The 24,108-nt window shown below is 40.6% G+C and overlaps 2 protein-coding genes across 4 annotated transcripts in view; one reads left to right on the forward strand and one right to left on the reverse strand.

Annotated features, from left to right (window-relative positions):
* LOC142655703 (uncharacterized) overlaps nucleotides 1-13,319 on the forward strand; it is a 22,785-nt gene extending 9,466 nt beyond the window's left edge. For 2 of the 3 annotated variants that reach the window (XM_075830178.1, XM_075830180.1), the window contains 6 exons: nucleotides 82-160; nucleotides 853-1,011; nucleotides 2,614-3,764; nucleotides 4,832-4,974; nucleotides 7,821-7,890; nucleotides 9,816-13,319. In XM_075830178.1, coding sequence (XP_075686293.1) covers nucleotides 82-160; nucleotides 853-1,011; nucleotides 2,614-3,764; nucleotides 4,832-4,974; nucleotides 7,821-7,890; nucleotides 9,816-10,016 — 1,803 coding nt within the window. In that variant the 3' untranslated portion in view covers nucleotides 10,017-13,319. The remainder of the gene's footprint in view (nucleotides 1-81; nucleotides 161-852; nucleotides 1,012-2,613; nucleotides 3,765-4,831; nucleotides 4,975-7,820; nucleotides 7,891-9,815) is intronic. The other variant, XM_075830179.1, reaches the window with a different exon arrangement.
* The window catches only part of TMC7 (transmembrane channel like 7), a 42,280-nt gene continuing 28,981 nt past the window's right edge, over nucleotides 10,810-24,108 (reverse strand). The window contains exons 8-16 of the mRNA XM_075830181.1: nucleotides 22,396-22,569; nucleotides 19,451-19,608; nucleotides 18,518-18,635; nucleotides 17,503-17,600; nucleotides 16,397-16,580; nucleotides 16,092-16,222; nucleotides 15,851-16,006; nucleotides 13,576-13,654; nucleotides 10,810-13,476 (exon numbers count right to left, since the gene is read on the reverse strand). Of these exons, the coding sequence (XP_075686296.1) occupies nucleotides 13,414-13,476; nucleotides 13,576-13,654; nucleotides 15,851-16,006; nucleotides 16,092-16,222; nucleotides 16,397-16,580; nucleotides 17,503-17,600; nucleotides 18,518-18,635; nucleotides 19,451-19,608; nucleotides 22,396-22,569 (1,161 nt within the window). The 3' untranslated portion in view covers nucleotides 10,810-13,413. The remainder of the gene's footprint in view (nucleotides 13,477-13,575; nucleotides 13,655-15,850; nucleotides 16,007-16,091; nucleotides 16,223-16,396; nucleotides 16,581-17,502; nucleotides 17,601-18,517; nucleotides 18,636-19,450; nucleotides 19,609-22,395; nucleotides 22,570-24,108) is intronic.

Genomic DNA, 24,108 nt, shown 5'->3' on the forward strand with positions numbered 1-24,108 from the left:
CCGTCGTGGGCACCAACGCATTAGGAAACTCTGCCTATCCTGTGTGTGCCCTGCTACTGTAACATTTTTCTTCTCTTAAAGGCTTTTATTTTTCATGTTAAGACAAGAGATGTTGGAGAATTGACAGATTTGTGTATAGGAATTAACAAAAAAGATAAAGGTAGGTCTTTGTGATTGTGCCAACTTGACTTTAACCATTCTATTAAATAATCTGGTCTCATGCACACCGAGCCTGTAAAATAGGGGCCCACAGCAGTCTATAGGTGCCGTGTTATAGATCCATACAACATGGATCTGTAATACGGCCATGTGTATGAGGCCTTATTTTGCAGACAACTTGTGGGAGTTATTTTCACATAGACAATCCTTTCCCAAGCAGAAACTTGATAGATATTTATTGATCAGCCATGTTGGATTTTTTTTTTTATCGGTTGCTTCTAGAATTTCCAGCCAATAATAAAGAATCATTTGTATGTGGACCAGCAGGCTTTCCTCTAATGTCAATGTCTGGATTAAAGGGCTTCTTTATTATTAATGCTCCCAGGTGTGATTTCTTTGATGGAGTCCTTCTAGGACACTCTATAGGGAATAAAGCAATGGATTATCCCTCCATGCCTATAGGTGTTTAGAAATCCCTACATAGGGCATATCCTAGAGACCCATTTATCATGTTTTTGGATGTGAAAATCATCAAGAACCTCATTACATTTGGAATCAGCTGTGGCCTTTTTGTTTAATCTCTTGATAATACATTATTAAGTACAGGGCGTGATAATAATAAGTGATACTATATATTGACATGCCACCAGCTGTATACTAGCCTAAGCTAACACACATTATTTTTTTTTCTAGCAGCCTGCATTTGGTATTGCAAGAAGATTATTGTTAGGAAGGGGAGAAAAGAGTACATATTTCCATATAACAATTGGCTCTCGCCATGTATGACTATCAAGGCACAAGTAATGAGACACGTGTCAGCAGCCACCAGAACACAAACAGCAGCAGACAAAGGTAAACAATAGTTATGTGAAAGCCATGGGTGACCTGTAAATCAAGTCCTTGCCAGAGGAGCAAAACAGTTCAAGTGAATCTTTAGAAAACATAAATGAAAATAAAGTTTTTACCCAGAGATGTGCGCATTTACAGAATCCTCCTCAACTGAGTTTCCATGATATGGAGATATTGGATCTTCTTTTCTGGTCCCTTACTAATTTTTTCTAATGTTTTTATTTTATGATTGTATTTTTTTTATTCTATTTTATGTGATTATGGTCATGATCAGATTCCTTTCCATCCTTCCGAATATGTTAGCAAGAAGTGGGGGATAGATGGAAGGGAGTCTGACCGCCAGATCCAACTACATACAGTTTGTAGTCTGTAACTATGGACACACATAGGAGCTGTGAACACAAAAGTGTAAGACATTTCATTTAAGACTACTGTATATGTAAAACACAAAATAGAAGAAAACCCTGGCTCTATAACTCCCAACAGAATATATATCCCTCAGGCCGGAGCAGGTAAAAAAAAAAAAACTGGTGAAATCCAAAACGCCATACAAATATTATAAAAAAAGAAAAAAGGAACATTTTTACCGCTCAACGACACTACAAAATGAGTCCAACGTGTAGTTTATATGAACAGGAGTTCCAGTGGGTAGCGATAGACAATCCACGAACCAGTGTAGGTATAGATTGTACCGATGGTACTAGGGGTTCCACAAGTATGCAGTTGACAAATCGACATCTTCCAATCTGGAAAGAACCCATGTCTCCAGTAGGGAGAGAAGGAGAACAATAGTGCAATACCGTACAACACAATGTTCGTGACGCAAGTTTATTGCATACTTACAAAACAGGACAAGTATTCAAGCTCATAAGATAAAAACATGTGCGGCACGCCAAACAATTTCGCCCGACCATGGTTTTCGCCCTTCCGGCTTCCTCTGGGGCAGAGAAAAGGCGAAAATCCAGGGTCGGGAGAGATTGTTTGGCACGCCGCACATGTTTTTATCTTATGAGCTTGTACTTGATCTTGTCCTGTTTTGTAAGTATGCAATAAACTTGTGTGATGAACATTGTGTTGTACGGTATTGCACTAGTGTTCTCCTTTCCCTACTGGACACATAGGTTCTTTCCAGATTGGAAGATGTCGATTTATCGACTGCATACTTGTGGAACCACTAGTACAATCGGTACCATTTATACCTACACTGGTTCGTAGATTGTCTATCGCTACCCACTGGAACTCTTGTTCATATAAACTACACGTTGGACTCACTTTGCAGTGTCGTTGAGCAGTAAAAAGTTTCCTTTTTTTGCAATATTGTATATGTAAAGTTTCTTCATTTTTATCTTAGATTCATTTGAGCAATAAAAAAATTATAATAATTTGAGTTGCAAAAAGTGGACCTTCCTGGGCTATGCAGCCACTGGCATCTAACCCTCATCCTATGGTCTGGTCTTTCCGCCAGCCTATACCTGTTCCCTCTCACCTTTTCTTCGCTCTCCTTTCAATCAATAATGCTCCCTTGCGGAATCATTGTAGATAAGTATTACGTATATACCTGTGTAAAAAAAACATTTTATTTTGTAACAAGTTCTGTATTTTCAGATTCCAAAAATTGTCAGATGAAAAAATATATTTCTAGACCACTCATGACTAAACCTCAACAAAGCAAGATCACGTCCTGTCTGGTGACATCTAAGAAAGTTGAGTATCCACACACACAAGATGGAAAAGTACAAAATGTTAAGAAAGAGAACAAAAATTTAGATCGTTATAAGATAAATAACAATATGTCGACCCAGTCACCAAGAACAGCTGAAGGAAACGCATCACTAAAGACAAGAACTTTGATAAGAAAATATGGTTCATCAGAGAGAAGACCTCAGAGCATTCCTAGCTCTAAGAAAGCCATATTTCTAGTATCTTCAGGGAAAACTAAAACGATCAGAGAGAAAGCTGATCAGGTCACTTCAATGGTGGGGAAACGGTCGATCATTATAACTTCAGATGGTAGCAAGGACCAACCTCTACTTGGTGAGAACCACATGGATGATGTAACATCTAGTAATACAAGTTCAGACAGAGATCTGACAATGCAGAATAATATACAGCCTCCGAAATACAGAAGAGCAAGCAGTCCAGCCAGCTATGTGTTCTTCGCTCTCGAAAACAATGAGTCCTCAATTATTGTTCAAGTCAATGGATGTCCCAAGAGATCTACACCAGAGGGTTCTACTGGTGGAATGTCAAGAATCAAAAGAGTATTCTCGGAGGGGGGAAACATTGGGTCACAGAGTTCTGGTGAAAACCAAAAATATATCAATACTGGTGATGAAGCTTCAGAACTTGCCATACTACAAGAACTTCTCTTAGATTCTGGGAATAATATAAATTCTGGCTCAACGGACTCTCAGCCTTTTTACAATGAGAAGAATCGTGAAGAAACAAGAGCTGATCATCACGGAGCAGATGATGACATCAATAAAGTTCAAGTAGACCAAGCCGACATCAATGACTATGAGAAGTTGTGCTCTCCACTAGATGGTAAAGACATGAAGACTTCTGGCTACAGCTGTTCATGTGGAAAGCACAGCAGCTATGAGACGGACTCTACGCTAGATGAGGAATACATCTTTTCGGATACATCACTAGATCTAAGTCTGTCTGAAGATGATGATTCCGACTCCTCTTCCAAATCTGATGTTTTATGCAAAGGACCAAAATATGGTCAGGAAGAATATAATGCTGATGTGATGGTATGTCATAGGGCTATCCTGAACTGCCTATAGCAGGGCGCTCAGGTACTCCATAGATAGTCATTGATCAAGTACAGTAAGTTACATTTCTCATGAATGCAATAAATAGTTATCATAAAATAGTGCAGGGCAGCTTTATGGACAAAATGGCGCTGCATAAATAGGTCATCTTATCCAGACTCCTTGTCTACAGAGTTTATTACAGTCCTCACGTGACCCCCACCTGCATTGAACATAGTAATTCTCTGTAAGGTTTAGTTCACACAGAGGTTTTCGTCAGGCAGATAAAATCTGGCTCAAAATTGCTACAGAATTTTTGAGGCAGATTTTGCCAGAAATGCCAGCGTTTTATATGCTTTTTTTTTTACACGTTTAAAAAAAAACAAAAAACACATTAAGCAAATGTAAAAACCGCGCCTAAAAACGCTTCAAACAAACAGCACTTTTGTTTTCGCCTCAGATTGATGTCAATGGAGATTCAGAGGCAGAAAGCACTCGAAGATAAGGCCCGCTGCTTTTTTTTTTCGAGAGCGGTCAAAAAAAACAAGCCTTTGCCTCTTATTGAAATGAATGGGGGGAGATTTGGGGCTTTTTTTTGGGGCCAATCCAGATGTGATTTTGAGCATCAAAAAAGTCTGTGTAAACTAAGCCTAGACATTCCAGAAAGAGCCGTGCACTGAGTATGCACAAGCTGTCAGTTCTGGTGGTCATCTACTCTGAAGACCACAATAAATCAACAAGCCACCATACTGGCTGCAGGGGATCTGAATTTTTGAATGCATATACATTGCAGAAATCTATATGTAATCCCGCTCCGGTGGACTCAGAGCGTCCATGTATTACATGGACGCAAACTAATTTGAATGGCCGCCATGTAATACCACATTTCTCTGCAGTGGCCGCTACAATGTATGCCTAGATGTGGCTTCGGCTGTTATCGCCGGGGATGACAGAAGCCGAAGCAGCCGATTGCTCCACCGTTTCTATTTTAGAAATGTTTTGTATGATAATTTGTCGTGTTGGTAAACAAATCAAACCTTATTGTTTTTTGTGTTTCTTTACACTAGAAAATATCCAAGCATCAAATTCGTAGACAGAGAAGAGTGGAGTCTTGCAGTGAAAATATTTTTCAGTGCTCAGTAGCTGCAATACACAACCAAGATGATACAACGCTTAGGATGATGTGCCAGTCCCATTTCTTTTTACCAAGGTATATCCTGGTTTACTACATTGAAAGGCTGCCGGGAAATTTTATTGACTTTGCATACACTTTAAAATAGGGCTGGGCAGTTAAAGTGCAGCTAAACGTTTGACAAACTTCTGACATGTCATAGTGACATGTCAGAAGTTTGGATTGGTGGGGGTCCGAGCATTGAGAATACCTAGAACGAAGCAGCTGAAGTGTTCGTGTGAACGCTCAGCCGCTTAGTGTCCTTTCGGCTTTTTCCGGAAATAAATGTATCAGTGTACGGACTCAATAGAAAGTCTATGAGCCCGTACTCCGATACATCGGCATTCCGGAAAAAGTCGAACAGACACGAAACGGCTGAGTGCTCGCACGAGCGCTTCAGCTGCTTCGTTCTAGCGATTGGTGGGGTCTCAGTGCTCGGACCCCCACCAATCCAAACTTCTGATATGTCACTTTGACATGTCAGACGTTTATCAAACGTTTAACTACACTTTATTCGAAATTCAGCGCAATCCATAGACATTATCTTGTGCGAATTTCGGTTTTATAAATTATTTTCTCCCAATTTTAAACTGTATCTGCATCTTCAGGACGTAGATACAGTTAAATACAATGGTAGAGCAGGAGACCGTAAGCTCCCTGCTCTACTATTCACTATGTATCACCAAGCTACACAGACCAGATGAGCAGAGGGATCGCCTTCACTCGTCATTGGAATGAGATTAGGCGAGTATGTAGATTATTATTTTTATCAGGGACTACTGGGGGCAGCTGTGGGGGCATTATACAGTGTGGAGGTAGCTATAGGGGACTTTATACTGTGTGTTGTGCAGCTATGGGAGCATTATACTGTGTGTGGTGCAGCTATGGGGGCATTATACTGCGTGGAAGTCAGTTATGAGGGCATTCAACTATGTAGATGCAGCTATAGGGGCATTATACTGTGGGGAGGGCAGTTATGGGGGGCATTGTACTGTGTGGAGGGCAATTATGGGGAGCATTATACGTGTGGAGGACAGTTATAGGGGGCATTATACTGTGTGGTGGCAGCTATTGGGGGCATTATAATCTGGGGGCAGCTATGGGGGCATTATACTGTGTAGAGGCCGTTATTGGGGCATTATGTTGTGTGGGGGCAGCTATGGGGAATTATACTGTGTGGAGAGCACTATGGGGCAATATACTGTGTGGGGGGAGTGTCAGGGGGTATATTATATACAGTAGTATACAGCAGTCTCGGGGGATCAATATTAATTAAATGGCGTAGCATGCGAATAGGGTGTGTGACATGTAAAAAGGGGTGTGGCCTAATTAATCATTCAATCATAATCGAGGTTACATGTTCAATTAATCACGATTTTGATTTAGGCCATAATTGACCAGCCCTACATTGAAACCTGAATTATTAAATTAAAAATATATCATACCACCATACCCATCTATATGTTTGAAAGTAGACACCCAGTTTATTGTGAAAATGCAAACCAACATATTACACTCATGGGCACCTTCATGCAATTTTGCCACCTTTGCTAAATCTAACTTGTGAAAAATGCACGTTTGTAGCCAAGTCTGACCGAAGTCTGACACAAAACACCTTTACTAATAATAAAGGCCTAGGTGGCAGTAATCATCCATGTGACATCGTCGATAAATGATTAGGTGCAGGGAGTGATCAGATTTGTAAAAAAATAAATAAAATCCCCTTAAATTTATCAGTGACCACACGTCCTGTCATTGGTAGGAGGGGTGGTAACATGAAGAAAAGTTCCTTTATCACCACATGGAGTCACTGGAGGATTTACAGGGGGACACATGACAGTAAAGGCCCTTTTGCACCGACCGATGCAGCGAGCGCCGATCAACGGGGCATTGTTGATCGGCGCTCGTTTGCTCCTGTCAAACAGAGCTATGGATGGGGACGAGCGGTCGTTACTCCGATCGCTCGTCCACATACATTACCATCGTGTCGACAGCGCGTTTCCCTGTTTACACATGTGCTGCCGACAACGATATTTCAGATTTTTAAAATGATATGACCAGCAGATGATCGTTCCCATTTATACAGGGCAATTATCGGCAACGAGCATTCTCTGAACTCTTGTCTGCCCGATAATCGTCCAATGTAAAACCCCCTTAATGGGCTGTGATCTTTCAGCTGCACCTTAACCTCACCCTTACTTTTCATCCTGTTCTTTGACCTCTAATAAGTGCAATGCCCAAAATATTGCACCTAGAACTTGGATCATTTGAAAGATAAGATTCTGGGCTTTAATATACACCAAGTTTTAATCTCTACCCCTTGTATTTTATATAAGCTTTTAGATCCATGACGTATTAGATACAGTAAATCCTTGGCAATTAAATGGTTAAGGGTATGTTCACACGCAAACTCAAAAACGTCTGAAAATACGGAGCGGTTTTCAAAGGAAAACAGCTCCTGATTTTCAGACGTTTTTTAAGCCACTCATGATTTTCGCAGAGTTTTTTTGAGCGGTTTTCAATAGTCTATGAAAAACAGTTCCAAAAACATCCCAAGAAGTGACCTGCACTTCTTTTTCACGGCTGTTTTTTTACGCATTTTTTTTCAAAACGGCCGCGTAAAAAAACAGCCCATCGGAACAGAATGACGTTTTTCCATTGCAATCAATGGGCAGATGTTTGGAGGCGTTCTGCTTCTGATTTTTCTGGCGTATACGCCCCGAAAAACATCCGAAAATAGGCTGTGTGAACATACCCAAATTGTTAAAGAAACCTCACGGCTGAAGACATCTTCCAGCTAAGGTTACAATGTCGGCTTACCACGCATGGCAACGTAGTTTCTTGAAATGGTTTGATCACATTTAATTTGTCATCAAAATTTTCAGCATAACAGATGAAGAAGGGAAAACGCTGTTACATCATGCGGCTGCACAGGAGAATCCAAGTATTTGTCAGGTACAAAGACATCGGAGTAGATTTCAGAAATATATAGGCACATATTAGCCTAACCCCAGTGCATACATATAGTATGGTGTATTCCTTGTATTAGTTTCTCTTCTTGTAACGTCCCCTAATGTACCCTAGAAGCGGTGGTACCTTGCGTTGCCTAACAGCTACATCACTTTCTTGTCAAGCGGACCACATGTTCTGATGTGTTCAGGGATAGTTTTGTCCACTATAAGGCCCCATGCACACAAACGTATTTTTGCGCCCGCAATTCTGCGGGTGAATTGTGGCCCCATTCATTTCAATGGGCCCATGCACACGACCCTGGTTTCCACGGTCCGTGCACTGCCCGGGAGCCTGGACCGCAAAAAGATTGGACATGTCTTATTACGGCCGCATTTTGCGGTCCAGGCTCGTTGAAATTAATGTACACGGCCCGTGATTGGCGGGTGACACCGCAGCTATCCGAGCCACAAATCACGGCCCGGGCACCCTTCTACAGTCGTGTGCATGAGGCCAAATGCTACATGCACACGACAGTGAAAAAAAATTGCCATTAAAAACTGATCAACGGTCATTTTTCTATGGCTGTTTTGCATCAGTGGGTCTCCAAATTTTTATCCATTTCCAGTTCGTCTGTCAGTTTTTAATGGCGGTTAAAAAAAAACTGATGAATTTAATTTGACATTTCACAGCCACGATGTAGATGTCACAGCCTCACTGTAGGAGATGCCACACGACCCCGATGTAGATGATGCCACACACACCCTCCCTGTAGTAATTTTCCAAGACGGTCTCTAAATTCTGCACAGTCCCGGAAAATTCGCTACAGTTGACATTTCCTAAAAATGTATAGAAATGGTAAAAACAGCTGCTGCCAAATTCCACTGTGGACTGTCCGCAGCGAAATTCCACAACAATTTCACCATGTCTGAACGTGCCCTTAGTGTTTAGTGCAACTTTGTAATTTGTTTTTATTAAAAGATGTTTTTACAGCTTCTATCTAAAAATAAGTATATTGCGCTGAAACCAGATCAGCAGCACGACTGCCTGCTTCATTGACATTGGGTCCTGCGTGTTTCTAAAACGCAGGATCCAGCTAATAAAGATCACATCTAAGTTTCGGAATTAGATGTGATCGATAACCGGTGGCTCCTGCGTGACAGATACGAAGTTCTCACTGTCATCAAAGCAGTCAGTCCCGCAGACCTAGATTTAGCGCAAGATAGAAGCGGTACCTGAAAAAGTAGAACAATTTTTTTTAAATAAAAAAAAGTTAGTTACACTAAAATACAGTTTAAAAAATAATTTTTTTTATATACATATATAAAAAGTTCAAAAGCTTTCCATAGCCTTTAATCACTAGAAAATGAAGAGGTCTGCAACTTTCTTATAGACTGTTTGACATCCTTACTATTTTCAACATCTCTAGGCGGAAAACCCATCTCAATCTTTACCCTCTCACATAATTGCTGCCATGTTCAGAGACTTTGTTTGTGCACTGACACAATGTAACAAATTTCAGCTGTGTGAGGAGTACATGGTCAAGGCGGTCTTTCAATCTCTGGAAGAATGATTCTATTCACTAACATTTAGCAAGATCCCTGCAAATGTCACTCACATATAGGCTCTAATAATAAGCCACTGTATGCCTATTCCCCCCTGTAGAATACCCCTGTAATATGGTACTGTATGGAGGCACAATACAACGGCACACAGTGTGTCTATGGCTCCATAGTACAGTGTCGCAGAGGCCTTAATCTAAAAGGTAGCACTTCATTTTTGTTGCAGCACTAAGCATATCGAGTTTTGTGACGTACCACAGAAGCATGTTATGGGGCCCAGCAGAAAGCCATTGTGCCGACATTTAGTGATATTTCATGCTATCGCACTTTATCTGAATAACCTCGTTTTTTTCTACTTTATAATATTAGGTGCTCTTTGATACAATTATTGGATTGGTGAACATAGACCAGCAGGACAAGTTTGGGAAGACTGCGTTACATTACGCTGTACAAAAAGGAAATCCAAAAACTATAAAGATGCTTCTGGACAATGGTGCAAAAATGGAAATTTCAGATAAAAAGTCCAAGACCGTTTTGGACATTGCTCTTTGGAAAGTTCAGGCCAAGTAAAAGGATGAAATTCTGTAAAATCAGTAAATAAGGTATACGGTGGTGTACATGTAAATAGTTCATTGTCCCAGGTATGTATAATATATATATATATATATATATATATATATATATAAAATATATATTACTGCTCCTATTACAATCCATTTTAGTCCTATTAATACTTTAGTAAAATAGTGCCCCCTATCACTACATATTTGAGTAATATATGGCTAGCAAAATTATATCAGTCTCAGCTATGCATTAGATCAGTGCTCTCTGGTGTCCTGCCCCGGCTCCCTAGCTGGTGGCAGCTCTAAATATTGTACCCTAGTGGCATCACTTTTATTTTATAGTCTTCAATGGAAAAAAAAAAAAACACAAAACCTTGGAATCTGATTTGTTTGCTAATGGATTTTAGTTGTTCATCGGTGATATTTACTTTCGGCTACAACAGAATTTTACATTTTCCGGAAATATCAGCTTTGTAAGAATTATCATCATTAAAAGCATCTGTCTCAACAAGAGATGCCCTCCTCAAAAGAAAGATCCCATCACGATCCCGACGATCCATGCGGCCCTTCAATTCAGCGGGTGACCATGTAATGCATTGTAGTGGCAAGTCCTTCAGAGCAGAGAGCGCACTGCAGCAGTTCTCCAAACTCGATAACAGAAGGGGGTCCCAAGTGGAGGATCCCCCTCTATACCAAAATGACAACTCCTTTAAAAAATATTCTTCTGGTGGTACAGCCCCATGAAACCATTTTTTTGGGGGATTATTAATATCCTACTTTACATAAGAAAACGACAACGGTGACAGTATCAAATACATTTTATTTCTTGACCTTAACAATAGTGTTCTTTGGCAGGCATCATGAGTATTGATTTGAGATAGATATATATATATATATAATTTTTTTTAAAACTTATTTTAGTGATGCAAGGCAATAAACGAAAAGACATAACAAAATTGTATACAGAACAACTTTAAAAAGACAACCCCCCCCTCCTCGAAGAGAAAAAGTCTGTAATAATTGCTTATGCTTGACTTCCAGTGTTCTATTATCTTGTGCAAATTGGCTTTCACCGTTACTTTATTGTAAAACATAGTAACGTATTACATATATCAGGAACATAGAGAAAAAAAACAAAAAAAAAAAAAAACACAGCATAACCGACAAAGTGCCAAGAAGACACAAATGTATACTTCCCTGTAATTGAGACAAACTAGTTAAAGCTAAATATTCTCAGTCAAATGGGAAATCCGTAACAAAGGCAGATTAGATTGTAAGCCACAGATCAGTGAAATGAATCGAATACCAGGCCGTTCACATATTGCCAGCTCGGCTATTAAATTAAGTTAGAGGCAAAACCGAGGCCCTTCTCCAGTGCTAGTTGTAAAACAAGAAGTGTCGGGAAAGGATGAGGTTTTGGCTGCTTTCTTAGGACCCTTCCCAACTTTTGTCTGCAGTGGAGACCAGGCAAGCGAAGCCCCACTTCTCTGTTAGTTTCCAGCTAGAGGTTGATGGGACACACAGGAGATGGAGTGCCGTTGTCTACCTTTTTAGGAGACTGTCAGAAAGTCACGGAACGTCTTGACCCACTGGTAAGCATGTTCCTTTTTAACGTTGGTCGGTTCTTCAAGACAAAAATAACAAATTTCTCAAAGAGCTGCGCAGGAGAACAAACGCCACTGGTGGTGTAGGTCTCGCCTAAGGGATGTTATAGACAGGGAGGTATCTCAATGACCATGACATCTGCCTGTCCTCAGACCTTCTTTGCACCATCAGAGGTCGCACAGATTGTGCTGGTGTGTAATGAGCAATGGCCACAATCCTTTCCATTTCACGAGTACCGCATTGAAATCGTCCTACATACAAAAGTCTCCATGTGAAGTGAAAAGCAGTTTTCAACCCCCCTTATGAGCCGGCTGTTGAATTGGGCGGTGCGCAGCCAGCTTTACGAGGAGCGGTCAGCTCTCCGGACAAGTCTGTTTTCTTTATGGGGTATACAAGTATTTACTAAAACAATCTCATATCAGAATGCTGCATTGTGCCGTTATTTCTCCTGGAAATATATTAACTGACAAACTAAGGCTTTTTTGTTGCGATTTTTAGCATGCATTACTTTGTTTTGGTTCACAAACTCCCATTGAGGAGTTTATCTACCAAAACAAAAAAGCACATGCTTAAAAACACGACAAATGCTAAAATGTGAACCCAACCGTATAAATTGACATTATCCAATTGGTGCTGACCGCGTCAGACTATGTAGCGGCGCACCTTATTGACAAGGGGAATTGTAACACCCATCGTCAATTTATTCATACATTTCAAGGAGGTATAACAGAGGAATGACAACAGCGAGTTTTAAGAAAAGATGCTACAGAATTGTGATTTAATGGGAAATACATAGATTATCTGAAACAGACGCGCCAGCAGAACGGACTGATCCTCTTTAATGACTTCCTTGGAGGAGACGGTGCGTGGCATTCAATAGCTAAACGCACTGAGTACCTGCAGAATACCATTCCCACAGCCGCCTATTCACTGCATTTTACAGTAGTCTGTAGTGAACCAATGGACCTGCAGGTTGACTGTTTATAGACCTTGTTGATTTATATGGCAGTCAATTCAGTAGTTCTTAATAGTAAAAAAAAAAAAGTAATGGTAAAGTAAATTGCATAAAAAAGGACAAGCACTTAAAATATTTCCATAGAAAGACTAAAAATGTAAGATGATGTACACTTCAGGTGCCGTTAAAAGGGGTTGTTTAGTTTAGAAAACCCACTTTCAAATACCCTATTAAGGAATTTGGAGTTAATAGAGGAGGCCCCCCCCCCCAATCTACTAAATACAGTGAAGTGCGGCTACAAAGAGTTTCTCTTCCTCCGGAGGACCCGGCACATCTGTGCATTACAGACAGCCCATTGATTTAGATGAGAAACGAGTAATGCTTAATTTTCCCTACGGTGGCGCTGCAGGATATATTAACACTTAGTGCTGGGTTCCACCACAGATTACAGCTGATCACTGGGGTCCCAGCAGCAGGACACCATCTGATCGTCTTATCTACTAACAAAAAGGCATTGTTCAAAGTGGAAACCCCTTTAAAGCTTCCAGCTATTCCATTTGGGTTGTACTGCACAGGCAGTATACGTACAATATAGAGCTTATAGTTAACGTTTTATAAGTAAATATTTACAATGTAAAATAAATAAAACATTATGTGATGGAAAGAGTTGAACGCAGTTTTGATGCTAAAATACATAAACAGCCTACGCCTTAATAATGTGGTTGTTCCATATTAATAAACACTTTCACCTGCAGTTTATAAAGTGCTTTCTTTGGCCACGGAGTATTGTGGCTTCTTGTACCAGTAGTAACAGTTTTGTTAGGGGTCAGTGCCCAGAACGCTGCTAGAGGGGGATGCTGTGAGCCTCCGTCAGGCGTCGGATTAGGAACATTTTGTCTCTGCTTTCCTAAAAGATCAAAAACACAGACAACTACTTAGCTAAACTGTATAACGAACCGCACACCACAGGTTACTAAAGTTACAGCAATGGATATCCAAATCTTACCATGGCCAGCTGTTCCTGCAACTGCTCCACCACTTTCTTATGGGCACCAGCCAGTGCGATGAAATAGAACATGACCAAGCTGCAGAGAAAGAACAGGCATTTTTTTTTAGACCACATTGACTAATCAAATTCTTCCTTTGTCCTCCACAACTGCTATACTAGGTTGTGTCCATAGGGATGTAACGTCTCATGACAGCCATTGGACGAACTGATCACGTGATGTAACATCTTTATGGACAAGATGCCACTGGGGACTAGTCAGAACACTGGACCACAGAATACCAGCAGCCAGGGACAGAAGAAGAATTCAATCAATAAAGTGACACGGTCACAAAAGACTGACCTCACCCCCACCAAAATTTGCATCGGCAGCGGGAGATCGGAGGGCATACCACCCTAAGCCATTCTTGCAAAGTTCTCACTGTTGTAAAGATGCCATTACAACAGGACTGCCCTGTCTGATGCTGCACTTTCCATCATTGTTTGAAAATGTGGGTAGGGGGATGCAGCTCATTCTCCATGAGAGGGTGGAGAGGAGGAGGAGAGGTTGTGCAGGGCTTACAGTCATCCACCCACCAGACCAGGCACAGTGGTTATATTATTATTATTCCACCCATAGACTGCACTTGTCAAGGTATTTTTTTCATCATCACTGCCATGGGGTCAAGTGGCTGTCACTGTTATGAGGATCCGGTGGTTGACCCTGTATTTGAAGTTGCCTACAAGTTTCTGAGGTTGTTTTATAGCAGATCTGTCATCATATTAGACCGCCCTATGTATGGGGACAGGTACGCTCAGCTATTAGCCAAAACCGCAAAAAAAAAAAAAAAAAGTGTGTAATTTGTCAAATAGTTGGTATTAAAGAACATAGAGCACACCGTTATATAGTAGCCATAACTAGGCGTCTGCTGTATACCTTGAGAGCTCCTATTAGCCATACCGAACAATATTTTTCTGTGTCATTTGGGCTAATAGTAGAATGGATCTAACCCCCCCCCCCCATACATAGGGCAGTAGAGTATGCTAACAGATCCGCTATAAAACCATAAATCCTAGAAAACGCCTCTAGGTTAGATTCACACATGCCATTTTAAAGCTTTTTAAAAAGACAGAAGTGGATAAAAAAAATGACATGTATAGAAGAAAACTTCTATTTCTCCTCTCATTTGCATCCACTCCTGGCTTTGGCTTAAAAATAAACTGCATCAAAACAACATGCGTGATTCTCTCCGTAACCCCTTCCTGTCGTTCATATGCCGATTTACGTCGGGAAAGATGTGACCACCGTCATCTGAGGGGTTTTTACTGCCCCTTCCACTTCCGGGCCGGTCACAGGCTGCCGCGTAGCAAGATTGCAGGAGCCGGTGTACTCCTTTAGCAGGTGGGAGCCTTGTGAACGCTCCTAGCCCTGTTATAGGAAGATTACTATTGAGACCTGCCTGTGGCAGGTCTCAATAGCAATGCACTAATTTTGCCATAGACTGCAATATTGTGAGATTGCAATCTATGGCATAAGCGATCTAATGACCGCAGGTTCAAGCCCCCTAGGGGGGCTAAAAAATAGAAATAAAAAAAGTTATATATATTTTTTTTTTTAAACCATACAAAAAAACATTAAAAAATATAATTTTTTTTTTTATAAAAAAAAAACAAAAAAAAAAACCCAAAAAACCACCCCCTTTCCCTAGATCACACAAAAATAAAAAATAAAACATATTAGGTATTCCGTCATACTAAAACGCCCGAAGTATTAAAATATTTTTCGAATAAGTTGAACGAGGTAGCAGAAAAAAGGCAAAAATTTCCGAATCCCAGTTTTTTTCCATCTTCCGAGAACATCACACATAATATTAAATAGTACCATTAGTTAGTACAATTTGTCCCGAAAAAATTAATCCCTGCCTGTCAACGAAAAAAGGAAAAAAAAAATTGGGACTTTTTCAAAGCAGGGAGGAAAACACAAAAAAGCATAAAAACAAAAATTTGTTTGGTCCCGAAAGGGTTAGAAGGAATATTCCAGTCAAAACGGATACACTTTGTTATGCCTAGAGCAGGGCCTGACACTAGGGGTGCATCTTTGGATGACACAAGTCCCCCCTCCTCTCCGTCTCTTTAATGTTCAATAATCTGACATTTCGTTTAGGAAACACTATTCCAATGCAAAGAAGATCAACTTTTGTTTTTCTTCTGCATGTACGGAAAATATATATATATGTATATATATATATATATATATGTATATAAAACACAAATCATAAGGCTTCAAAAGACTCACCAAGTCACCAGGAAAAATGGAACTGCAAAAGACTCTGATGAAAGGACATAAATCGTCTTCTTCAGGCCTTCCGGAAACTTTTCCACAGTATTTGGTATAATTTGCCAGGAGGTATTGTAGTTAATAAAGGGGCCACATGCTTTAGAAGCCGGTATCCTGCAGGTTGAAACAAAGACATGAATTTGGTTTCCAATAGGTCTTTCTGTGCAGGTGTTGAAGTTTGAGGCATGGTCCTACTTACTGTGCTATTCCAACACCCACAGGGATGCAGGAAAGGATGAGGCCAATCAGTAATATCACCAGGAAAAAGAATTTGGAACTGGAAGCACGGAAAGGTCTAGTAGGTGGTCTGCAATTTTCCATCAAAGTAATCTGGCGAAAAAGAACGATAAAATAAAATAATTCAAGAAGTCATTGCGCAAAAAAACAAAAACTCATCACCGTTAAAGGGGTTAAAAAGAGAATGCTCAGCCGCTCTCTGCGCCGAGTCCTAAAAAGTGGTATATTGTACATAACCATAATGTTCCTCCGAAGTTTATCACTTACCTTTTTGATATAAAATATGATAAAATATTTTATGGTTGCTATAGCTGGAAGAAGTGGGGAATAGAAAGCGCCGATCCAGCAGATTGTTTGTCCGTAAACCAACTCCAGTACATTCTGAGGAATCTCAAATTCCTGCTGACCCCACCACAGAAATGGTTTCCACGACCAATTTGTCACCAGCAACCTAAGAGATCAAGAACGCCAGTTAAGCACAAGAAGCTCAGACTTGGAATTTTGGGTCAGTATTTGTAAGCCAAAAGACAGTAGTGGGTCAAGACACTGTGGAGGTCCAAATCTTTCCATTGTACTTTTTTTCTGTGTAGATGCCACTCCTGGCTTTAGCATACAAATACTGAAGCAAAATACTGGCCAAAAACATTGCCGTGTGAAAAAGGCCTTGAAAGGGGTTTTCCCATCAGGGACAATTATGGCACATCCACAGGATATGTTAGATAGATGCGGACAGGATATGTTAGATAGATACGGACAGGATATGTTAGATAGATGTGGACAGGATATGTTAGATAGATGCGGATCCCACCTCTGGCACCAACACCCATCTCTAGAACAGGGCACCCTAAACCCCGTTCTACCTTTCTAATTTCCTGCTGCCACTTGTAACTTCCGGCCATGTAATCAGAAAACAGCGTAGCTCTCGCGGATATCACTAGGCACAGGCACAAGGTGGACGTGGCCCGGGCCAGTGATAGACACCTTCAATTGTATTTGCATACTTCGGACGTGGGTACAGTTGAAAACTAGCAAGGAAGCAGCCGCGACTTAAGCCACAGCTGTTTTCCCGTTTAAGTAATTGATGTCAGACACAGATTTCGAGTTGTCAGTCACTGCATCTTTCATGGGCGACGCATATCAGACAGAGAATCTCGCCTGCAGGAGTTCAGCACGGGCTGGGTTTCTGGAAGAAGGGGCTCTGTGGCATGATAAGCCAGTGCCTTAGGTTGTTCTAGATGTTTTCAGAGTCCACCAACTTTTCTTCCGACAGCCATACTAAAGTGTATGGCCATCTTAAATACATTTTTAAGTGACTAAGCAGAGCAATTTTAAGACCACTGTATGAAAAAGAGAACTAGTAAAAAAACACTTACTTTCTTGGAAATTCAACAAATATGGTCACTGCCAGAATTATTAAAAAGTCAAAGATCATCAGCTTGTACATTTCTTGTCCAACCCTGGTTTCCCAACACTGTACAAAAAGAGAAAAATAACAGTATAAGCACAAGTACAACATTAATACATGCCCGCATATTTGTGAATTTGAAGTCATGCCGCCAGGTATGTTTAGGATGGTCTCCCTTACGTCAGTCATTTAATCTCAGTGACAGTAGATAATACTTGGTTATGACGTGAAGCTGTTGACGGATCCTTGTTAAGATGATGAAGGCTGTGTTCACATGTACGGCGTGGTGTCTTCAGAAAATCCATGGCAGAATTTTGCAGCTGACACTCTGCTTTCTGCCGTGGATTGGTCAGCAGATCCGCGCGCAAGTTAACCCCTTTGTAATTCAATGAAGCTGTTCTGCGGCTTTCAGCATGGAATTCGCGTTAATAATGAAGATGCTGCAGATTTCAAAATCTGCAGCGCATTCCTTGAAGATATTTTTTACGGAGCGTGTAAAACGGGTAAAAAAAATTCACATGCGTTACAAGCAGACTCGAAAATGATTTATATGTGGAATCTGCGTCTCAATCCAGATAGAATTCTGAACTTGGCCAAAACGTGAAATTCTAAATATATAAATAGAATACAGAAAAGTTACAGGGGTTCTCCGAGATATAACATTCATGATATATCCCTAGTATATACCTTCAGTGTGTGATCAGTGGGGCTGTGACCTCTTCATAGATTTGCCATGCACAACACCACTCTCTTTCATATGCTGTATCTGATATTCTACCTCAACCCCATTGAAATGAATAAGGCTGAACTGCAATACCAAACAAAGCCCCTGGACATATGCAGCACTGTATCTATAATCCCAGCAGTCGGACCACCTCCAATCATTCATTGATGGCATATACTGGAGATAGGCCATCAATGTTATATCTCGGAGAGCCCCTTTAATTGCACTGCACACTATGTGGCTCAAGGAAATGACTTACTGGATAGTCTTCATAGTTGTATCCACAACGCCGGCAAGTCTCGCTTGAACAGGAAGTAATTTTAGTCCATAAAGAGACAAGCAATACAGCAATGCTGGCCAACCGGACAAACACGCACCTAGAAGTCAAGATCATGGAACTTGTATTAGAGGAACAAGGAAAGGTTTTAGTTTTTAACTAAATATATTTATATTGTTTTTTGACTGAAGCCTATCACAAATATGTCATAACAATACATATGTTGTTATAGTAGTTACGAAAGCCCATGGAATGAACGGTCACTGGGCCAGAAGGAGGCGATGTGAGCTCACATTGTCACCATTGGATTTGACATGGGGCTACTCTGGGGAGCAGAGTCTAAAGGAACCCCTGGTCTTCACCTTTTAACCACTGTACAGGGATCTGTACTTTGCTGCAGGGGAAGCCTAGGACGCTACCGCAATGTAGTCTCCCTTGGTGATGGCTGATGTAACTGGTGTAGTGAGGTCTGGTGAGCAAATGGTCAGGGCAGGCGGCAGGCACGGAAGGTCAGGAAACAAACAAGCAGCGGTCAATACACGGGAATCCAACAACAAGATATATACATTAGGGACACTAAAGAACACTATGGAGCTAAATTGTTTTGCCAAACAAGGAAGGAGAAGGACCTAAAATAGCCAGGGATAGCTAGGTAAGAATTTCTGGCGCGCAATGGCCCTTTAAGAAAGCAGGAACCAGCGTGTGGGAACTAGGACCCAGGCGCCAAGCGAGAAGGTGACAGCCAGCGGCATGGGATGCCGTCCAGTACAGAGGAGCGGACACAGAACAGGGAGCCGCCGAGAGCCGGTAAGTGACAATAGTCTGGAATGCTTAAGGCTGGTGAAGTCCACCATTAACATCAGAAGTAAGTAGTCATATCACTGGTGTCACATCAGAACACAGAGTTTTACTAACCTAATAAGTGTAAAGCGGATCTCAAATGCTGGAGAATAGTCTTCATATCGTACTATATTTTCAAAGATGATGGGAGTGATAAAGTTGGCAATGGTGATTACAATAGACGGAAGATACTCCACCAGCAGGCTCAGACGGTCATCCTTCTGAGTGCTCATCTAGAAACAGAACACGTTAATGGCGTCTCACCCGGATGACTGGGTGCAAATCATCATTGTATTTGATATAGAAAGCACAACTTCAGTTGTCATACAGGGTTACAGAGACCATCCTTGCAAGATGCTATTGACAATAGGGGCTTGAAGAGTCAATTATATTTTAGGCTTAGAAGTTGTATTTACTTTGAAATAAGTGAAAATATATTCACACAGATTCTATAGTAATATTTAGTTGCACTTTGTTCCTGGCTGGATGTCCGGAAAGAGAAGAGTGGAGCGAACACGAGACAAAGGGACATGGCACTTTCTAGAAACACGGCAACTTCTTCCTAGTGATCGGCAGGGGTTACATCGGTCAGACATCTGCCGATCGTACATTGGTGTCTTTTATGATGATGAGAAAGTAGTAAAGTGATGGGGTCTTTTGTCATGCAGCAGGAGCATGGGATTAACTACGTATGGCCAGTACTAAATACACATACGGACATTTTATTCTGAGTACCTACTTAACACTTTGTTGGACCACCTTTTGCCCATCTCCGGACGTTGTAATGTCTGACTTTGTGCTGTACATTGAGATCTGACTCCGATAAACTGAATCCAGGACTGTCATTTGCTCACTGCTGCACATCTGTTTGGCTGTTCACCATCTCTCATGTAGCCTTAACAACCACAGGCATTAGTAATAAAATCAGAATTACAACTTTGATTCTGTACAGTAGTCAGAAGTTACACTGAATTACAGAGGGTCGGAAACGCAGAGAACGGAGCCTAATCCAGGTTGTACCCGCAGATGAGCAAATTATGGAAACCTTGCAGTTTACCAAGAGGACTAACAGACCCATTTCCCTTGAGGCAACATTTAATTTTGTGTGGACTTTGATGTTAAGATGAAAATAATTAGTAGCAAGTGCACCTGGCACCTCTATTTAACTCCAACTGAAACTAGGCAACGTGTGCCCACGGGTCCTCAAATTATCGTGAGCACTTGGTTGACTGCATAAAAGGCAGACCTAGCAGAGCACACAAGAGGACCCTACTAAAGAGTTAAATGGGTTGTCCAGTTTCAGAAAATTAATATATTTTTTGTATAATTACAAGTTATACAAATCTCCAATGTACTTTCTGCAATAATTTGTCACGGTTTTTAAGATCTCTGATTGTTGTTATCCAGTAGGAACATTCATTGTTTACTTCGTGGATACAATTCTGTCCATGGTCATGTGATGGACAAACAGGTGCACGACTCATTAGAAAACAGCTCTGATACACACACTGTAACGAGCGGAGCACCTGTGTGTCCGTCACATGACCATGGACAGAATTTTATCCACTGGAAGTAAACCATGAATGTTCCTACTGAATAACAAGCAGAGATCTTGAAAACCATGAGGAATTAATGCACAAAGTATTCTGGAAAATTGTATAACTTGTAATTAGACACAAAAATATCAAATTTGCTGAAACTGGACAATCCCTTTCATTCTTAAGAAGGCCTGAACAGCTTTCAAAAAAACTCCTACGCATTATTTTATTATATAGCTAATTTAAGTCGAGACGTGGCAGATTTTGTTGTGGATTTTACCCTTTGCATTGCAAAGACTCAAATCCGATGTGGCATATCTACGACAGAATGTGCCCTGATTTTTGTGGATGTTTTAAAAGCTCTATCCAAAAGCACTGTACTGTAAACCACTGCAGATTTGCAGCGCGGAAATCATTTGCCCATTTACTTTACATGCGGGTTTCTTCAACACTACAGTTATTCTTTGCCAGAGAGCTACAATTTGCAACAAACTTCTCACTTGAACCATAACTTGCTTGACAGCATTGCATTTTGTGATCCTATGTTGCCAGATACAATAATAGATAAACGTGTTTCTCAGATGACATGTCAAGCCGTAAGGTCTCATTTTCATACATATTAAGTAGTCATTGTGACCTTTTGGAAATCATAGTGTACCTTTCAAGATATTAAAAGTCCTACCCCACCTATGAAAATCTGTCACATGAATGTGGCTGAGCTGCAATACCAGAAACAACCTATAGGACAATTGTGGCGCTGCTTCTGGAACAGAAAAGACAATTTTTCTAATTCTGGACAACCCCTTTAAAAAGCATTCTGAACATTTTGTAAATAGATCTCGGTTAACAGATGATCTGTAATGTTCTATGGATGAGTTTACTGGCTATAATATGATCCACTTAAATAATTTTCATTTTCTGCCACCATCACTGAAATGAATCTGACATGTTAAAACAATTGTAGCGGTGGTGATCCCAAATTGTACGCAGGACTGTTTCAATCATCAGCCCATGATTCGGCCTTCTGATGTCAAGACTGCGATCTAGGTCTAGTCCCCGAGTGATCATCCCAAGCAACGTGGCGAGAGAATGAAGGAAAATTGGTCACTACACCTCTATAGACACGATATGTATCAAATACCGTACGAATGTGAAGATAATATTTTCTCCTTATGATGTACAATGTAATGACATTTTAATTAAAGCTTCATTAGTTACCTAATGTGGTATTAATTTTTTTAAATTTGTTTATAGAATAGGAAGCCATACAATTTTCTAATGAAGTTCACATACCATTGTAATAAACCCGTCTCTGCACAGTTAAATGGCTTATGAATTGGACCAGGCTGATGCATACGTGGGCAACATGAATAGTACTAAGCATGGCGTTAGTCACGTGACCTCTATCTCTCTAATCACAGCAGGAAACATGGCCCCCTATCTCTCAACAGCAGCACCTGGAGCTTACGGATGGATACTCACAGCGTTGCTATTTTCTTGTGAATAGGCTGTAGCCAAGTAGATTGCATAGAAGCAGCAACTCAAAACGGCAATGACAATAACGTTCAAGAAAAACCTCAAGGAATAAATTCTAATCGTTTCTCTCTGCGTTCGCTTCCGCTTCCTGTGCCGCAATCTTTCTTCCGCCAAATCCGTCTGTGAGAAAACAAACAATACACACGTCTTTAAATACGTCTATCATTTTAGAGTAGCGTTCCTGAAGAGATTCTATGGTGATCGTTAAACATTGTCTTGACGGTAACTTATACAATGGACTTCTATAGATCTAGGATTTTATTTTTTTTATTATTTTTGTCACGAGTTAAATTACTGCTCAGACTAAGCAAAGAACTGCTATTGTGCAAACTGGATTTCGATTCGTACATGGCCTCAATGGTAACGGTTGTAGGGAGGACAAATTTCCGACAAATATTTCAAGTTGGATAAATATACTGTCAAAATCTGGAAAAAAAAAACAAAGAAACCTGGAGTATTGCTGCCTGCCGCCCTCAACCAATTTACATTTCTTACTTTGGGTCTTCTTTTTATATGTGATGGGTTACATGGTCTCTACATGCCAAAGAACTCAGTTTCCAGAGCTTAAAGCAGCCCCAAAAATTGGTGTCAGGAACTTTTAGCCCCGGCAGCCATAAGTACTTCCTACACAGCAACAGGGAGGATTACCAGTCTGTGTGAGGACCTTACACTTTGAGGGTGGATCGCATCAGAAGAATGCAGGGAAGGTTTTCTGGCTATTATCTCATGAGATTTGCTCCCCTTTTTGGCAAGACATTTACAGGATGGATAGTTGGAAAATGTAGAATTAAAGCGGTTTTCTAGGGATTTACATCGATGACCTACCTATCCTTAGGTCAAATTTGTTCTTAATGCCCAAGTGGGCGGTTTTTTACACTTGAACAAGTGGGCGTAGAAAAGAGCAGTGTGACGCTGACCAATCAGCGTCATACACTTCACTTCATTCATATCCAGCTTAATCCACAGCACAGCATGATCTCGCGAGATCACGCTGTGCTGTCACTCCCATAGTTCCTTCACACAAGCGACGGGAGAATGACCGGACATTGCCTCCAGCCGATGCTGTGAATTAAGCTGGACATGAAGAGAAAAGTGTATGACGGTGATTGGTCAGCGTCATACACTGCTCTTTACTACGCCCACTTGGTCAAGAGTAAAAAAACGGCCACTTTTTTTAAAAAAAACAAAAAAACACAACATTACTTATCTACATTAAAGCGCCTATTAGATTATTTAGAAGATAGGGCAGTTATAAACTGGTGACAGAGCCTCTTTAAGGAAGCCATTTATTAAACCAACTGCTCTTTTCAACTAAGATATAAAACAATAGTTTCTAACTTTAAAAGGCTATGTATTTGAAGACTTATCGATCACATAAGTTCATAACATAGATGTGATCGATAAAAGGCGGATCCTGCGGGTCAGAGATACACAAGACCCGTAGTCATCGAAACAGTCAGTCCCGCTGACCTGACAGATTCAGGCTTCTGCACAAGATATAGCTGCTCTGTAAACAGGATACAAAGCAGCTGTATCTTAAAAAGTTAACTTTCTATAATACAATTTCTATAATACATTTTTTTTTTTTTTTTTTATTAAAGCAAAGTCTTCAAAAGGTTTACATAGCTTTTAAGTAAGGGCCCTTTTACTGGTAAACGG

This window comes from Rhinoderma darwinii, chromosome 6, assembly GCF_050947455.1.
Source record: "Rhinoderma darwinii isolate aRhiDar2 chromosome 6, aRhiDar2.hap1, whole genome shotgun sequence".
NCBI classification, from domain to species: domain Eukaryota; kingdom Metazoa; phylum Chordata; class Amphibia; order Anura; family Rhinodermatidae; genus Rhinoderma; species Rhinoderma darwinii.